This window comes from Grampus griseus, assembly GCF_964374135.1.
Source record: "Grampus griseus genome assembly, chromosome: 1".
NCBI lineage: Eukaryota > Metazoa > Chordata > Mammalia > Artiodactyla > Delphinidae > Grampus > Grampus griseus.
The window spans coordinates 167,855,978-167,874,624 of record NC_139017.1 but is presented as its reverse complement, the minus strand read 5'-3'; the positions used below and the strand labels follow the sequence as shown (position 1 = coordinate 167,874,624).

At 51.9% G+C, this 18,647-nt stretch overlaps 1 protein-coding gene across 1 annotated transcript in view; it reads left to right on the top strand.

The window, feature by feature from the left end:
• Window positions 1-1,770: 1,770 nt before the first annotated feature.
• Window positions 1,771-18,647, top strand: part of VWA5B1 (von Willebrand factor A domain containing 5B1) — a gene marked incomplete at both ends in the record, with an annotated part of 47,177 nt that continues 30,300 nt past the window's right edge. Inside the window, 8 exons of the mRNA XM_082675859.1 lie at window positions 1,771-1,909; window positions 3,747-3,899; window positions 5,162-5,417; window positions 8,761-8,906; window positions 10,110-10,241; window positions 10,871-10,995; window positions 14,563-14,739; window positions 18,381-18,491. Of these exons, the coding sequence (XP_082531985.1) occupies window positions 1,771-1,909; window positions 3,747-3,899; window positions 5,162-5,417; window positions 8,761-8,906; window positions 10,110-10,241; window positions 10,871-10,995; window positions 14,563-14,739; window positions 18,381-18,491 (1,239 nt within the window). The remainder of the gene's footprint in view (window positions 1,910-3,746; window positions 3,900-5,161; window positions 5,418-8,760; window positions 8,907-10,109; window positions 10,242-10,870; window positions 10,996-14,562; window positions 14,740-18,380; window positions 18,492-18,647) is intronic.

The window sequence follows — 18,647 nt, the reverse complement described above, 5'->3', positions numbered from 1 at the left end:
GAACATAATTAAAAAGACGCTGCTGGCCTACCTGAGGATCCTTGCTTGGGGACACAAGGAGGACATAGAAGCAAAGAGTTCCCTTCTCAGGGCAAAGGCAGAGTAAACAGCACTCACTGAACAGCCTTTTGCAAATAAATGGCAACAGGCTACCAGCCCGCTGCAGGTTTGCCTGGCACGTACATCACCGAGAGAAAGATCCAGAAAGAATCTCAAATTCGTATTTCACACCCTCTGTTTGACTTTGCTTCCCACTCCCACCCTACCTCATGAAGGCAGGTGATTGCCTGGGAGGGTCTCAGGAACCTCATAGAGAATCGATACCCTGCCCTGAGAAGCGCTCCGAAGTCTTTGGTGTTGGAATAATGACAGTCATACATTCTTTTATGTATTCAATCAGCACTGAGGATGCCATGGGCAGCAAAAATAGACCTGGCCTCCAGGGGCGTGCACTCCAAACGGGATGACGGACGTGAATCAAATAATCTCACGGGAACAAGATGCATCCTTACAAACTAATGGAAGTGCTCAGAGGGAGAGAAGCTCGGCTCTGTGACAGGCAGAGAAAGGATGCTGGGCATGCGTGGACTGGCTTCCCGGCAAAGGGGGGCCCTGAGTTGACACTGAAGGACAATAGGAAGTTACTAGTTTACAGTGGGTCATGGGGTGAGCCTTCCAGGTAGAGTGCGGCAAGTGCAAAGGTGGAGAGAGCACAGGACACATCTGAGGGAAGGCATGGAAGCTGGGAGACACACAGTGTGGTTGGGAACATGATGACAGATCAGCTAGAGAGGCAGGCAGGGCCAGATCACACAGGGCTCTAGGCCAAAACTTTAAAAGAGTTTGGTCTCTATTCTAGGAGAAATAGGAAACCATTGGTGGGTGAGAGAGGGAGGCGGGGGTGATGGAAATCTGTCCAACTTGTGTGTTGGTCTGTTCATTCTGGCCACTGGGTAGAGAATGGATTCCGGGGTTCGGGGGGGAGGAGTATATTCAAGAGGCCAGGTGGGAGCTGCGGCCCAGGTGGAGATGGTGATGGCTGGGGCAGGGATGCTGGTGGCAGAGGAGCAAAGGCGTGGATGGATGCCAGGGTCTTCCCAGAGATAAATCATGATCTTTGGCAATAGCTTAGGTGTGGGGGTGGGAAAAAGAGGTGCCGAGAGCGGCCCCCAGGCTTTTGGTCTGCACACCTGGAGGGACGGTGGCTTTTTTCACTTTAGTGTCTTTGGAGGGGTGGGGGTGGGTGTTTCTCACTTCCCTTACACCCCAAGTGTTGACTGTAGTGGGTAGCTTCACTGAAGTCAGCGAACGAGGGGCTTGGTGAGCTATTCCAATTGTCTCATTCTGCAGAGGAAGCATCTGAGGCTCAGAGATCTGAGGACTGACAAAGGGACGGGATCAGAGCCCCTGGACTCCCATCCGGAGCTAGGAGAGCACTGCCATGGAGGAGCTCAGGTTGGACACGAGGCTGCCTGGGCTCTAACCCTGCCTGCGCTCCCACCCACTGAGTGAATCCGGGCAGGTCACGTGTCTTTAGGCCTCAGTCTCTCTACTGTGAAATGGAATGACCACGCCTTCTCTTCTGAGGGGTGGTCAAGAGTCACTGTGGGTTCCTGAGTAGGAAGTAGTTGGGGGAAGTGACGAGAACAATGCTTTGACTTCCTGTGGGGGCTGAAGTGGGAGAACTGAGTTGGGGAGGGATGGGGGGGTCTCTCCCCACTTCCTGCCTCCCTGTCTCTTGCAGGCCCTGAAGACTGAGTAGCCATCAAGATGCCTGGTCTGCTGAACCAGATCACAGGGGCAGCCCTGCCCCTCACCGCATCCGACGTCACCTCCTTTGTCAGTGGTTACGCCCTGGGTCTCACCGCCTCCCTCACCTATGGCAACCTGGAAGCCCAGCCCTTCCAGGGTAAGGATCCCTGTTGGCGCTTCCCCAGGACCACCTGCTCCTCCAAGCAGAATCCCCATCCTGACATGTATTAGCTGATTGACACCGGACAAGTCACGTCACCTCTCTGAGTCTCAAGTTTCCGCATCTGTGAAACAGGAATACCACTTCTGCCCTGCAGGTCTTAAAGCTGGTAGCAAGTCAGCTCAGGATTCGAACGCAGGTTGGGGCTTGGCCCCAGCCCACTGTCCCAGCCCTATTTATGTTCACGAGACATGCCCACCTGTGTCAGATAGTCAGTCCTCCACTTTCCCCAGTGAGCCTCACAGTAGGAGAGGCGTCCAGACTCAGTGGAAGCCAGGAGCTCCCGGTCATAGGTGTGGCTCTCGTCCCCGTGACCTTGGGGAAGCCACTGTCCTTCTCGACATCAGGGTGCTCCTGCACCTGTTTGGACGCCAGGGTTTGCAGGAGGAACAGATGAGGTAATACATGAGGAAGGACAGCGTGGAATGGAAAACGGTCTGCAAATGAGTCATCAGTGCAAGGCAGTCAGGAGTGTGGACCGGCGTTCCCCTGCAAGAGATGTTTGTAAATTACACTCCTCTCCTTGCACTTAAGGAAGGGAGTTATGGGAAGGCTGGCCAGGAGGGTTCTGCGTAAAGGCTTGTTATGGTTAGCATTCCTTCTCATCCAGAGTGATGGGGGCCTCCTAACCCCCAAACTTCATGTCTTGGGGCACCACCCTCCAGCCTGACCTGAGCTTCTGAAAGTCTTTCAATTCCCAAAAGAAACCTGCAAGGGAAAGTCTCCTCCCTGCGGAAATCTCCTGCCAGAGCAAACGACACTTTTCCTCTGTTTAAGGAAACCTATAGAGGTAGCTTAAAGTAAGACCCGCGAGGAACCCAGGGACTAAATTACCGAACAGCTCTGGGACAGTCCTTTGGCTTTCCATGTGCAGAAAGGACAGTCCCCCCATTTTATAGATATGGAAACTGAGGGATAGGAAGCTGGGATTTGTGGAGAGTTCACCATGGGCCCAGCACTGTGCTGCCGTCATGTTAGTGGGCAGATAAAATGAGATACGACCTTGATCCTCTGAGTGTGGTACCCCAGCCATCGGCATCACCCAGAGATGGTTAGAAATGCAGAATCTCAGGCCCTGTCCCAGGACCACTAAGTCAGAATCTGCATTTTAACCAGACCCCCAGGTGATTCACGTGCTCTTGAAGTTCGAGAAGCACCGAGATATAAAGAGGTAGGGCGCGCACTATGGGGGATATGGTTTAATAAGTGGTGGCTGGCTTTTCCATTTTCATAACGACCCTGAGTTTGGCTCTATTATCCCCATTTTACAGATGGGGCTGTGAGGCGTAGAGATGCTAAATGTTTTTATCCAAGGTCACCAGACTGGGGAAGGGGGCAGGGCCCAGATTAGAACCCTAGCCCTATTCCTCCAAAGCCCCAGCTCCTAGGTGCCACGCACGGGACCACCACACAGAGGTGTCTTATTAGTCCCACACATCAGGTCACATAAAAATCCAGATCTCCACTCTCTCTTGAAAAATCAGAAGCCCTGGTCACACTGGCCTCACAGGCCAGCAGAGTACGAGTTGGCTGGGACAGGGGAGCAGCCGTCCCTTTCCAGCTGCCCTGCAGCTGACACAGAGCCTGCTGCTGTGCCTCTCCTGCCCAGCCCCCAGAACCAGGAGGCCCCAGCCCGAGTTCTCTCTGGAGTCCTCCAAGTGGCAGTGAGTACCATCCACTCGGAAGGCAGGCCAAAGGCTCCAGTTCCTTCTCCGGGGTGGGGCATGCAGAGCGGGTCTGGGGCACCCCGCGATGCTGGGCCCTGCTCTGGCAGGTCTCTTTGTATACCCACTGGATGAGTACACCACGGTGATCGGCTTTGAGGCAGTCATTGCCGACCGAGTCGTGACAGTACAGATCAAGGACAAAGCCAAGATGGAGGGTGGCCGCTTAGATGCCATTGGCCTCCGAGCTGCAACTGTCACAGGTAAGAAGGCCAGAAAGGCTGTGGCAGGGCCTGGGCATGGCTGGAGTCTCAGACAGACTGAAAGGGCAGCAATGGGATAGGGTAAAGAGAGCACTACACTAAGAGTCAGGAATCCTGTGTGACCTCAGGCCAATAATGAACCTCTCTGAACCTCACCTTACTATTTGGAAAATAGAGGTAATTGTTTCTGTTCTCACCTGGAAAGAGTGGTAAGGCTCAAAGGAGGCAACAGAAGGATTGTTGAGATATCTCTGAAAAACAGAAGAGCATGTCATTTAAGCTCAGAGGTTGTAGAATGAGTCACACCAGGATTTGACTGCCTCTCCTGTTGCTTGCAAGTTCAGATAAGAAATTAAGCCTCATTTGTAAACTGTAACTAATAATCCCATGCATCCGAATCTCAACAAAGAGCATGCAGAACACTCATCACAGTCCCTGGTGCAGAGTAGGTACTCACAGCATGGCTACTGATGCCTGCTATTGAGGATACTGCGTCTCAGAGAGGGTGAGTGACTGGCCCAAGGTCACACAGCATGTTAGTGGCAGAGCCAAGGCTTGAGTCCAGACCAAGGATCATACGATATGAGATTCTTACCATTGGATTTATGATGGAGGTGAAGTTTGTTCACCTGATCATTGAGATGTTCAAGAATCTTTTAATGAACACTCACGATGTGAGATGCAAAGTTTCCCCCAAGATTTTAGGACTTCTCCCAGCCTGGAAGAATAGCTAGGACATGCCTGGTAGGGACCACGATAGGAAGTTGACAGTGGCTATGCCAAAAGCGGTCCAGATAATGTCAGAGGAGGGAAGGAGCGGTCCAGGTGGGACCAGGGAGGTTTTCGTGGAGGGGTTGGATGGATGGGTAGGATGGGCTAAGGAGGAATGAGGGCTGGGTCTTTCAGATGAAAGGAGAGAGCATGGATCCTGGGGGAGGGGGCAATGCTCCAACGTGATTCTCGGGGGGACATAGAGTCTGCGGATAGAGATGTGACCCTCTGTTGGGGATTTGTGGGTCCCAGTCTCCCAATCCCTGCAGGATACAGTGGAAAGTACACAGGCCTGGCATCAGACCCATGTAGGTTCCGATCCTGGTTCAATAAATTAGTTATTTGTTGAGTAATTTGAGCAAGTTGCGCCCACAGGCTGAGCCTCAGTTTCCCCATCAGCAGAACAGGCTGCTCTAACCTAACACACAGCAAGCTTAGAGGGGATGGGAGAGAATGTGTGCACGGTACCTGACGCCAGGCCCGGCGCTGAGGAAACATTCTGCATCACCCCTCCTCCTGCACACCAGGAAAGGTGGCTCTGGACGAGGATTTGGAGCGGATCCTCTTTGTGGTCAACCTGGGGACAATCGCCCCTATGGAGAACGTCACCATCTTTGTCAGCACCTCCTCGGAGCTCCCGACGCTGCCCAGCGGGGCTGTGAGAGTCCTGCTACCTGCTGTCTGCGCCCCAACCGTGCCTCAGTTCCGCACCGAGAGCACTGGCCCCTCCAACCAACAGACCCACGGGTGAGGAGCCCCTGCCCAAACAGGGCCAGAGTCCCGGGTGCAGCAGGGAGATGGGCCGGCGGGAAGGATAGGAGGTGAGGCTGAGCTCTGTAGCTGCCCCCGTCTCACATTTCGAGCACTTAAGAATCTCCCTGAAATGCTCTGTGTTGGTGCGGGTCAGAAGTGTTAGGATTTGGACAGCTTGGTATCAGAATTTCCAGGCTTTTTTCTTTAATGCACTCAAGAGGTATTTTCAGAGCACCTAGGTGCTAGACACTGGGGAGGGGGTGTTAGGGACCCAGAGGACATGAAACCCACATGGTCCCTTGCCTTTTTGGAACTTGGTGGGAGAGATCATTATCCAACAGATAACACAACAAATGTGAACTGTTTATGAACTTGCATGCATAATTAATTATGTGAAAAGTGCAGTAAAGGAGAGGTGCATTGGCTAAGAGTATAAAAGAGGGACCCAACCGGGGGGTGGGGGGTCTGGGGGCCTGGTCAGGCTTCTCTGAGGAGTGGTATTTCAGCTGAGGGCTGAGCCAGGAGGGGGGTGTATATAGGCGCAGAGAGAAGCGTTCCTATATGTGAGAACAGCAGGGGCAAAGACCCTGAGGCAGCAAGGACAGGGCCACATAGGGGGACTGAAGGACGGGTGACATGAGATGAGGCTGCAGAGATACAGGACACCCGGTGGCCCTGGCAGACTTTGGACTTGTCCCCGAAGCAACAAGAAGTCATTTTTTCTTTTTTTTTTGGTAATATACTGTAGCTTCTTGATTTTTTTTTTACATCTTCATTGAAGTATAATTGCTTTACAATGGTGTGCTAGTTTCTGCTTTGCAGGGCCGGGAGGGTACACTCCAGGACAGTTTCTCTGTACTCCCCCGGTGGGGGAGGAGAGAAAAGGGGGTGGGTCACAGCCTGAGGCACCTGCAGCTGAGATCGGGGCTCCTCCCATTTTCCCACCTATAAGTCCAGGGGGACTAGTGGTTCCTCTGCAGGGAGAGAGGATGCCAGTTTGAAAGTAGCCTGATGCATACAGGAGATGTCTTTTGAAGTCCTGTATCTTATCATTCAATTCGCGTCATTAAAAAAAAAATTTGTTCCACAATATATTAGCACCACTGTGGTAGAAAAACAACACTTGAATTAATTACCAGTTAAACTGCTTAACTCCCCCTCCCCAGCTTTGAGCCTGAATCTTTGAGCCAAGTTGAAATCTGGGAAGATGTACCGTATGTATCTAGGAGTTTCATACATACCCTGGTTGGGCTATGGGGACAGCTGGGAGCACGTGCCCACTGGGACACAGAGGACAGTGACAGCAAACCCCTAGACACCACCAGTTAAAGTGCTGACCTCAAGGTGACCTGACGGGGAGGGGTTATTTTAGCCTCCCACGTGGGGCCAGCCCAGAGGGCACTCCTCAACCACACCACAAATAGTAATTAAACACCTACCATGGGGCAGGTACTGTTTTGGGTGCTGGGAATACAGCAGTAAACTAGACAGACAAGGTCCCTGCCCTCGTGGGGCTAGCATTCTAAGGGGGGAGACAGACAATAAAGTAATAAGCCCACAAACATGTCATTTGTTGGGTGATGAGCTCTATGGAGATAGATGCTACAGAGGCTAGAGGGGGACAGGATGGGGTGGGCGCTAGTTTTGCTAGAATAGACAGGGCTTAGGCAACACTTGAGGCCTGATCTGAATGAAGGGGGCTGGCCGTGGAAGTATAGTGGAAGAAGAACATTCGGGACAGGGGGCAGAGCGGGCAGTAAGTGCAAAGGCCCTGAGGCAGCAACAGACTGGGTATGTTGGAAGAGCAGCTGCAAGGCTAGTAAGACTCTAGCAAAGTGGGAGAGTCAGCCTGTGTAGGGCCTCGAAATCTAGAGCGAGGACACTTGTTGGTACAACAGAGAAGCTGGTGGCACCAGCCAGTCTCAGGCCAGGGAACACCAGCTCGTGTGTCATCTATATAAATGCTGCCAGAGGCGCCAAGCCAGGTGCTTGGGAGAGGCAGGACCTAGCAGACCTGGGGACATTCAAGACCTCGATGGATCAGGGAACAAGAGGCCAAGCAGTCCCCGGTGCCCCTGAGGTGGCCCTGATAAGCTAATTCCTGCCTGTTCCAGCAGGCAGAGTTAACAGAGATGCTCTTGGGAGACGCCTGCATCCAATTCTGATGAACCTCAAAGTTGCTTAGATAGAGGGACATGGGAAAAAATAAGAAAAATAGATAATACCAAGTGTTGGTGAGGATGAGAGAAGGAAAGTCTCGTTCATTGCTTGTGGAAGTGGAAACTGGCCCAGCCACTCTGGAAAGCAATCTGGGGCAATACTCGGTGTGTGCCCTTTGACCCAGGGATCCCAGAGGAATCCTTTTATACATCCAAACATAACACACGGATGAAGATGTTCATGGTGCTGGCGTCTGTGAACACAGGGAGGTGAAGGCAGGAAGGAAAATGTACAATATAGCAGATGGCCCCAAGCCACAGCACATCAGCAGGAAAGACTTTGCTTTGCAGACGGCCACCGGGACAGAGCTTACAGACACAGTGTTGGGTGAAAGAAAGGGGAGCAATTGGATGAGATTCCTAATACAATGCTTTCTTTTCAACCAAAAGTCACGGTGTGTTTTACAAAAATATGTGCACATTCAGAATGTGTATCAAAGACCTCAGAAGGCAGGACCGTAGAGGGGAGGGAAATAGAGCAGAATCAGAGACAGGGTGAGGGATGACAAAGATAGAGACGTGAGCGTTCAGCAGTGACACTTTGCTAAGCGCTTGCTCAAGACAGCTGTGTCATTATTATCCCCATTCAATGATGAGAAAACCAAGACTCAGAGAAGTGGCTTTATGCAAGGGTTCCCAGCTTGCAGAGACAGAGCAGGTATTCCAGAAGTGATGTGACGTATGTAAAATGTTTCACGGCCGAGCCACAGAGACCCGGGTGAGGATGCACACTCTGCCGCGTGCCAGTGGTGGCAACTTAGGCTAGTGACCTCATGTAGCTGAGCCTCGGTTTCCCCACGTGGGGGTGGGGGGGGATGAGGGCTCTGAGGCCTTCCTCTGGGGGCGTGGTGAGAACAGTGTTAGCTCCCATGCCTGGTGCCTGGCCCATCCATCGTAGGTAGTGGTACCTTAGGTCTGAATCCAGGCTCTCCCTGCAGGCAGGCTGAGTGAGACTGTCAGCATCTGGGGTGGAAGGAAGCCCCTCAGTCCCTTTTTGGGTGGGGCTGCAGGGGTGCCAGGGCTGCCTGGGACTTGCCGTTTTCTCCATGTCTTCTCTTGCTGGCCCCCTGCCTCAGCCCTGACTGGCCGCCTCCTCCGCCTCTCGGCCCCCTTCCCAGCAAAGACAAGCATTGCTTCGGCCCCCGGGCCCTGGACTCCTGGAACAAATTGAGCCTGGCGACTCTCCTGGACACCGATGTGTCCAACCCCATGGAATACGAGTTCAACTTCCAGCTGGAGATCCGTGGGCCCTGCCTGCTCGCAGGTGAGAGGGAGCTGCCTAGACCCGGATGGGGCTGGAAAGAAGATTCGAGGCCACGGCGGGGTGGGGAAAGGAAGGGGAGGGAGGGAAAGCTGGCCAGCCCAGATGGAAGACAGCCTGAAGCTCATGCCCCTCACCCCCGTTTCCTGCTCCCCAGCATGCGGCCCAAGATGAGTCTTTCCCAAGGACAGGTTTCAAGGCTGTCCCCACCCTCACCTCAATGGCTTCCCCGGGGAAATGTCCACGAGGGCATGGCCGTCCGAAGTCCGCGGTCCTCGGTCTTCTTCTGGAGCCATAGCCACAAAGCTGCTTCCTGCTCTTCCCCTTGCATGGCAGAATCAGCTGGGGAACTTTCCAAATCCCACCCCCTAGACCCCACCCCAGAGCTTCTGATGACATTGGTCTGGGGTGAGTCCTGGGCATTGGAACATTTAAAAGTTCCCAGGCAGGGCTTCCCTGGTGGCGCAGTGGTTGAGAGTTCGCCTGCCGATGTAGGGGACATGGGTTCGTGCCCCGGTCCGGGAAGATCCCACATGCCGCGGAGCGGCTGGGCCCGTGAGCCATGGCCGCTGAGCCTGCGCGTCCAGAGCCTGCGCTCCGCAACGGGAGAGGCCACAGCAGTGAGAGGCCCGCATACCGCAAAAAAAAAAAAAAAAAAAAACAGTTCCCAGGCGATTCCCCCCCGCAGAGCTTCTGATGACATTGGTCTGGGGTGAGTCCTGGACATTGGAACATTTAAAAGTTCCCAGGTGATTCTAACAAGCAGCCAGGGGCGGGTACCATTGTTCTGATGGGTCCCCTCCCCCACCCAGTCAAGGTTTTAAAGAGACACTAGGATGTGGTTTCTTGTCAACAAGGGTTCTCCCAGAGCAACAGGACATCCCAACACAAGAGGCATTTATGCAGTGCCCACCGATGGAGCATGGAGCTCTTTCTGTCTTTCTGTGCCCTGTGAGGAAACCATTCCTTTGACCCCCACTGGATCCTGAGGTCAGGACAGGAAAGGCCATTAGACCCCATCTAGCTAAGCCCCCCTTTTGCAGACGGGGAAATTGAGGAGGCCTGTCCACGGTTTTACACAGCAGGTCAGGAGCCCCTGAGGGGGCTGGAGTGCCAGTCATCTCTGGCCTGAGTCTCAGGGTCCCCCAACAAGCTCCTCTCTCTCCGGGGACTCCTGAGCCTATCCCACTTTTCTGTGCCACTCAGGGGTGGAGAGTCCCACCCACGAGATCCGAGCTGACGCCTCCCCATCCGCACGCTCCGCCGAGAGTATCATTATCACCCTGGCCAACAGGCACACCTTCGACCGACCCGTGGAGATCCTCATCCACCCCAGCGGTACTGTGCACCAGGCGGGGCCCCCAGGATGCCTGTGGGAGGGAGGAGGTGCTGATCCCATGGGGCACAGACACATGGCCCTGCACCCAGTACCAGTGAGAGGGTAGGGGCGCGTGACAGAGGAGGAGATCAGCTACTTGCCTCCTGGGAAACTTAGTGCTAACTGGCAGAATTGAGTGTCTCCTGCCCCATTCTAGCTCCTGAGACCCCAGGGTCTCATCCACCCAGTGGTGCACTTTGCCCCCAGGCCAGCTGAGCAGAGATCTTTGAAGCCCTAAGCTCCATGAGACCCTGGCAGCTCAGAACTCTCAGGGAGCAACTCTTTTGTCTCTTTAAGAATTCATCGAATGTTTAGATGCAAAAAGATCAGAGCCCAGAATCACTCCCATTTTACAGATGGGTAAACTGAGGCCCAGGGAGGGGCAGTGAATCACCCACAGCCACTAGGCTCTCCTGCCTCCCAGCTAAGGAGTTTTCTCAGGGTCCCACACTGCCTCAAGCAGCCAGGAATCCCATCCCCCTCTTCCAACTGGGAATCCTCCGCACTGTGAAGATCTGCCACTCCACCAAGGCCCCCAGCATCACCCTCACCCTCGGGCAAGTGCCAAGAGTTGATCTCATCTCTGCAGAGCCCTACATGCCACATGTCCTGATGGAGAAAGGGGACATGACCCTGGGAGAGTTTGACCAGCACTTGAAGGGAAGAACAGATTTCATTAAAGGGATGAAGAAGGACAGCAGTGCAGAGCGAAAGGTGAGGGTGACTGAAGCAACATCAGTGGTGGCAGAACTGGGGTGGCACTGGGGACTTGGTCTTTGCTGGACCAATGAGGAGCCTGAACCTGAGGTTGGGGGTGGGTGTGACTTGCCCGAGGTCACACAGCAAGCTGGTGGCAGAGGGAAAGTGGACGTCCAGATGCAGCAGTCACCCTGGCACTGCCCTCCTGCTTCCTGCCAGGTCACCTGCTCCTAGTGCCACCAAGGTGCCTAAGCCAGGCAAAATTCTAGGCTGGTGGCAGAAACAACCTTGGTCTCCTCCAGGCTAATCCACCCCCAAGAGGCACCAAGGACCCTACAGCTGGGTGCCCTCCCGGCTCCACCTCTACTCCTGGGCCTCCCTTTTCCCACCTGCTGAATGGGTCTCTTGCTCCTCCTGCCTCTGGTATCCCTGCTTGCTATTAGGTAAAGAATAAAGGCAGAGCAGGGAAAGCCTGAGAAAGATCCTTTCCCTCTGCCCGCCCCTCCCCCACAAAGTGAAAGGACAAGGGCTCCATCAGCAAGGGGTTGGGGGTGGGGAAGGCGGGGAGGAGGATGCTAAACCACAGCCACAAGCCACCACCGCAGTCTCCCTCCTGCTTGTGACCCTGCACATCGAGCCGGGTCCTGAGTGCCAAGGTAGGCTTAAGAATCGCGGGATACTTCTTTCTATTGTCTCCCCTTTTGAGATGAGAAAACTGAGGTTTAGCACCCAAAATAACTGGTGAGCTGGGAAAAGGGAGTTGGCTTTGGTGACAAAGAGGCTAAGGACTTTCCCTTGCTCATGTGGGGCAATTGTGCTGGATGTAAGGGCCCCCCGTTCCTGCTGGCCTGATTGGCAGAGGAACAGACAAGAACGCGGAGATAACTTACAGCTGATGACACCATTCCCTTTGGTAGAGATCCCACTGGAAGCCCCTGCTTGGTGGGGGGTAGGGGAGTTGGCGAAGGGAAGGTGTTGGTGGCTCAATGCCCATCCCCACGTTAGAGACCCCACTGGAAACACCTGTCCTCCCAGAGGTGCCCCCTCACCCAGATGAGTCAGTTGGGAGAAGAGGCTGGAGACAGGCTCCCATAGTGGTGGTGGGAATGCCGGAGGTGCCCGCTCAGCTCTGAGAACTGCAGCACGTGGGCAAGGGGTGTTGGCAGTGAGCCTCCCAGGCGTGCCTGCCAAGCCTTAAATCAATTAGCTCTGGGACCACTGAGGCAAATGAGAATTAATTTGCCACCTTGGGTTGGCAAATACCCTGTATCCTCATGAGCTCCAGGGATGACAGCCCTCAACCCACAGCTGCTAAGAAGCGATGAGTTTATTGTAACTGGATAATGGGAGCTCAAGACATCAGAGGATCCTGAGCCCGGACCCCCACCCCATGCCTCGGAGAGGCAAAAATCGGGCTCCTGTCACTACCAGATGTGGCTGTTGCTGCCTTGGGCTCTGTCATCAAAAGGGCCAGGCTGGGCAGTAGCTTTTGGCAAAGGAGCTCCCGGTAGGAGGGAGGAGGGCATCCAGAGGCATCAATCGGGAAGAGTGAGTGGGACGAGCTGTCAAAAACTGCGACTTAGCAAAGAGGGGGCAAATGACACAGGGAGAGACATTATGTATGAGAGATGGAGATGCAGAGAGAAGCAGAGACAAATAGAGACAGAAAGACAAAAAAACTGATGCACATAGGTCAGTAGCAGACAAAAAGACCAACACAGATTCATCCTCTCATTTATTCATTCAACAAACACTAAGTGCCCAATAGGTTCTAGGCACTAGGACGAAAGCACTGAAAGTGACACATCCTTTCCTCATGGCGCTTATATTCTAGCACAGGGAAACAGACAAGAAGCAAACGCATGAGGAAGATCTGTTTAGGTGAGGGCCGGGGACTGTGAAACACAAAGCAGGACGATATGATGATGAGTGATGAGTACCGGGTGCTGTTCAGCCAGGTGTGTAGAGAAAGCCTGTTTGAATATGAGACCCAGTGGATCGTGAAGCATTGGGAAAACACGCAAAGAACTGGAAGCAGAATAATGCCAATGCGTTTGGAAAACAGAAAGATGCCCAGAATGGCTGAAATGTAGGGCAAACATGAGGCGGACAGGTAGGCAGGGGTCAGTCCTTAGGGGGGCTTCATGACCCCTGGTACAAGGTGTGAGGGGAAACTATTGCTTAAGCAGGAGAGTAACAAGAAAGATCACACTGCCTTCTCTCTATAGAAGGGACCACGGGGAAATAAAAGTAGAGGAATCAGGCCAGGAGGAAGCTATTGCAAAGATCCAGGCAAGAGATGGTACTGTCCTGCGCTTGGGTGATTGCAGCGGAGACAGAGAGAAGAGGACAAGTTCAGAATGTATCTTAGCTGCAGAACAGGCAGCCCTCTGCTGAAGGAGTGGATGCGTGGGGTGAGGAAAAGAGACAAATCGAGGGCAACTCTTAGGTCTTTGGTTTGAACACCTGAGCAGGTGATGATGTCATCTACTGAATTGAGAAAGGGACCCAAACAGACAGAAATTGAGAAATAGACAAAGAGAGATATGTACACGCAGAGACAGTCAGATACAGAGACAGAGAAAGTAGAGGTGGAGAGAGAGGGCGGCAGAGTGAGGAGAGAGGAAGTGAGATTCGGTGCAAAGTGACCGGAGAGTCGAGGACAGTTCAGTAGTGGTGTGACAAGGCCAACTAAGAGGACACATGAAAAGATACAGAACTCTGGTGCTGTCCTTCCTTTCATGTTTACTGAGCCCAGCTCTGCACCAAGCTCTATGTTAAGTCCTGGCGATGCAAGAGACTCGAGCACGACCTGCCTTCAAGTAGCCCCCGATCTAGAGGGGAGACAGAGAGAGGAGCAAAAACTCACAGTGTGAGACATGCCTGGGTCCCCATGACAAATACCAACGGCGGCAGCAAGAGCGTAGATGGTTGCTGTGCAGACAATCTCTCTGCTGGGAAGCCGTCTCACAGGCATTGCGTTTAGTCCATACAACTCAGTGAGGTATGTGCTCTCGTCCTCATTTCATGGGTGAGGAAACTAAGTCCACCAGGAAGATGGGGGCAGGTTTTTCAAAGAGGTAAAATTTGAAGCGTGAGTAGGAAGTTATCAGTGGGAGAGAATCAATAAACCAGAGAATCAAGTTCACAGCCAAAACGAGCCAGAGAGTGGCTTCTCCCCTGGGTGTGAGAGGGCAAGAAACCGCTATTCACCTGAGGACCTGCATGTGTGCCAGGACCTTCCCATTTGCGTGCCAGCTCAGCTCATCCTCAGAACCACCCTAAGAAATGGACATTGTTTGCCTCGTTTTACAAAGAAGAGTCAGACCCAGAGGAGGGTCTTGCCCAATATCACACAGCTGGATGGTGACAGAGCTGGGATTCAAACCTAGGCCTTTCTGTTGTTGCAACCTGTGAATGTCTAGCAGAAGAGCCAGGTAGGGTCAACCGGGAAGTCTTTCACACAGAGGGTGAGTGGGATCCTGACAAGACTTGGAGAGTAATGGGGGACCAGCACGACCCCCAGGAGTAGCTCTGGACCCCGTGAACGCCCAAGTGAGAGAGTTTCCCTTTCTCCTCCAGACAGAAATCATCCGGAAACGCCTCCACAAGGACATTCCCCACCATTCCGTCATCATGCTCAACTTCTGTCCTGACCTCCAGTCAGTCCAGCCGAACCTAAGAAAGACCCATGGCGAGTTTATCTTCCTCATCGACAGGAGTGGCAGCATGAATGGGACCAACATGCACCGAGTCAAGGTACCTCTAAGAGGATCTAGGGTCCCAGGGTGCCCAGCTTCTCAGCACTTTCTGCCCCAAGCATCCCTCCTTCCACACCTGAACCCGTTCCTTAAATGACTATCCATGGCTAAGAGAAATGACAAACAACTTTTTGGTATGTCAGTTTAAACAGAAACCCCACCCAAACTCAACTCGCTCCCAAAATAAACCCCTGAAGTGATCTGAGCAGAGGTTAACTGCTGTCCATTTACAAGGGATGAAGTGATCAGTAGCTTCCCTCGGCATTCTACACGCCTTTGTTGTGTCCCTGTTCTGGCTAAAACACCTCACTAGGTACTAGGTGAGAGGGATACCCACGTGACATTGGAGATTCATTGGACATGGCCCCTGCCATCAAGGGATGTGTAGAATCCAGTAGAAATGACGTGGTTCATCCTTTTTTTTGTTTTTTTTTTCAAACGCCTCATATGTGCAAAGCCCTGTGCTTGGCCACCTGGAAAGACGGTAGTTTGGAAACATAGTTCCTGCCCCAAGGAGCTCACAGTCAAGTGGGGGGCATAGCCCTGTTAGCCAAGCCTGCCTGCGAGCATGGTCTTGATGCTTTGGAGAGTTCTGAAGGAGTTCAGGGGAAAGAGTGATAAAACCCTCCCCCCACATCCAGAAGCATTCCATCTCCATGAGGAGATTATTCACCACAATTATGGCATTACCCAACACTTCCTTGTATTTTTAGTTGTGCAGATGTCTGTCTCCTCCTCTGGAACTATGCACTCATTAAGGAAAAGGACCAGCTCTTTCTCATCTGTCTCTCCCCACGGGGTCTAGCTCTGTGTTTATGTGTAAAAAAGCCTTTGGTTGCTGTTTATTGAACTCAGTAAAGGATCGTAGTTCAAGAGAGCAAGGGATGAGAGAACAAGGAGAGGGCTCTGCTGTCACCTGAAATTTTGTCCTTCTCCCGACCTTGTCTCTCTTATTTCCAGAGCAACAGAATGAGCCAGGAGGAATGGGCTTAAGTGGGATCAGTGGCGACAGCTATCTCCTAAGCCTTGCTATGACTGGGTCTGGTCTTGAAGTATGACAGAGCAGTCATAGATGAGATCCAAGTTCTTGTTTGAGCCTCTTGACATTGGGATGCAGGACTGGTTGGTACCTTTCCCCCACCCCCGCCCACCATCAAAGGCAGGCATTGAAGTAAGGAGCTGTCCACAGTGCTGGAGTGCTGAAGCATGCTCCAGGACTGTGTGGCCATGTGTATTCCATTCCACAGCTGTACCAATTTGCACGACATCTCTTCAGTTACTCCAACGTATCATAGGATCACAGACCTAAAACATCTCTCAGAGGGCATTTAATCCATTTTCCCTGCCATTTTCCAGGTAAGGAAACTCAGTCCCCAGGACGCTAAATGTTCTTCCCAACATCACAGAGCTGGTGCGGGAACCTGAACCTTCTGTATTCAGTGCTCATTTTCCTTCCATTGCCAATAGGGAATTATACAGACTTTTCCACTGAGACAACCTCTCTTCTCTGATTGTCATTCCTGCTACATGGCTCTGAGAAAAACAATGCCTGGGTTCCAGAGTCAGTTCTACCACTGACTTGCTATGTGGCTTTGGACAAGTTGATTCTCAACTCTGGCTTCATTTATTCTTTCTGTAAAATAAGAAAGAAGGATTCATTCAAGGAGGGCAAACATACGTCACACATCCCTCTGTTCCCCTCCTCCAAGCCCAGACAGACATCAGTAATTGACCATGACACTTTTTTTTCAGTGCTGAGCCTGGATTCAGTCTCTACCTCCTTCCCATCTTAGTGTTCCAGGCAGTTACCACCAGTGAAATGAAGCTGGTTTATGAGTAGAAATCCAGTTCCTGAACTAGAGACCTATTGTCAGGATTCTCTGACAATAACTTGGTTCACGTCTCGGTCCCTTTCCCCTTGGAGTCGCTCTTGCTTTCTCTTCCAGTTCAGCTCAGTGAGCTCGAGGTCATCCTTTCACAAATGGCTTTGCATTGGCACGATCCATTCTGCTAAACGCGTCCCTTTTAGAAAAAGTCGCAGAAATTACTCAGGCCACACATCCCTTTCCCCACTGACAATGAGGCCATTGAGGGGTTGCTTGAGTCATCACGTGGCTCATTGGGTTGAAGGTGGAGGAAAAACTAGGCTTAGGGAGGTAGGAGAGAATAGAAATCCAAACAGCCATGCCAAAGGGGAAAGTTCGGCCAAGTTAATTTCCTGCAGCTGGTCTCACTCTTCAGCTGCCAGAAACATGGCTTTAAAATTCTAATAGGTGCGAGCAGAGACAATCTGTATGGACCAGCAGGGTCTCCTCCTAGCAGCAACACACGTCAGGAGCTAAAGAAAAATAAACAGGTATTGACTTCTTTTGCAGAAAAACAAAACATATTGACACAAGCAACAAAAGGAGATGGACAGAACATTAATGTCAATATTCACAGAGGGGAATGGAAGAGGGGCTGCAGGGCTGCAGAGCCTGGAAGGCCACACGGTGTGAAAGTTGCCAGGATCCACTTGCTGCTGTTTCCTTCAAGATTTTGGAGTGTAACAGTTTGTTTCTCTGAAGCTATGCTGAGATCCCTGGGGTGCTATCGATAAACTCTATAGGGATGAGGGAAAGCCACTCATCCCTGAGTTCTGTGCCAAGGCAGGGCCAACATAAATAAAGATCTCGGAGCTATGCTTCGAAAGCCTCAGTCCTATTCTCAGGTTTTACGATCCAGTGCAATTCCTTAACCCTCTGAGCCTCAGTTTCCTTATCTGTAAAACAGAGGCATTGATACTAATATGTATCTCATGGGGTTGGCAATAATAACCATTCAGTTGGTACTGAATGTTTACTGTGCGCCACACTGAGGTTCAAAGGAAAGATATAACTAGCCAAGGTCAAGTTAGTAAAAGCAAAGGTGAGATTGAAGCCCAGATATGTTTAACTTCAAAGTGTATGGTGAGATTGAAGCCCAGATACATTTAACTTCAAAATGTATCTCCTTAACCACTATGCTATCATACATGTTACAGAGGTTAAATGAAACAATGAATACAAAGTGCTTAGCATGTAGTAATTGCTTGACATTTATCATTGCATTGTATCGTCATTATCATCGATATCATCATTCTCTCTCTTGTCATCTCCTCCACCTTCTCTCTTTGTCATTATTTTTTAGAATATACCTTGATCAAAGTCTCCTGGTGTTGCATAGTTTGATAGGTTAAGACTCTTTAATGCTCACAGACCTTGAAACAGAGGGCTGCTTCATCACCAGTGGGACCTGGACCAGGCCACGTGCCTCCCTTAGACATCAATTTTGTTTTGGTGGAAGGGGGTGGGCACTCCCTGCTCTCCTTACCGCTCAGGGTCAGTAGGAGGTGAAACGAAACTGGAAAACTGTAAGAGAATGGCTTTGAGAAATCAGCCTTGCTACACAGATGAGGACTTTTATGATGATGGCTTTGGCTCAGCCTCTGGTCAACATCAGCGAATTTCTTTATCTGGGGGAGAAAGTGATGTTGGGTGCAGACAGAGGGTGAAAGGTGCCCTTGGAGGCTGCTTCCGTGCTGCTATGAGAACAACGCTGTGTGGTGGCCAAGGTAAGAACTCCTTCCTGAATCCTAAAAATTCCTTTCTCACCTGTCAGGATGCCATGCTGGTGGCTCTTAAGAGCCTCATGCCGGCCTGCCTCTTCAATGTCATTGGGTTTGGATCCACGTTCAAGACCCTCTTCCCTTCCAGTCAGACCTACAATGAGGTAAGGAGGGGGCATGGCTGGGACCAGAAGGGGTCAGGTGGTGAGAAACAGAGGCAAGGAAGGAAGAGGAAAGAGGAGGTACCCCCGAGGCCTGCCCTCATAGAACCTGTTCACACATATAGAACCTAGATGATGTCAGGAGCAGAGAACCAAAGG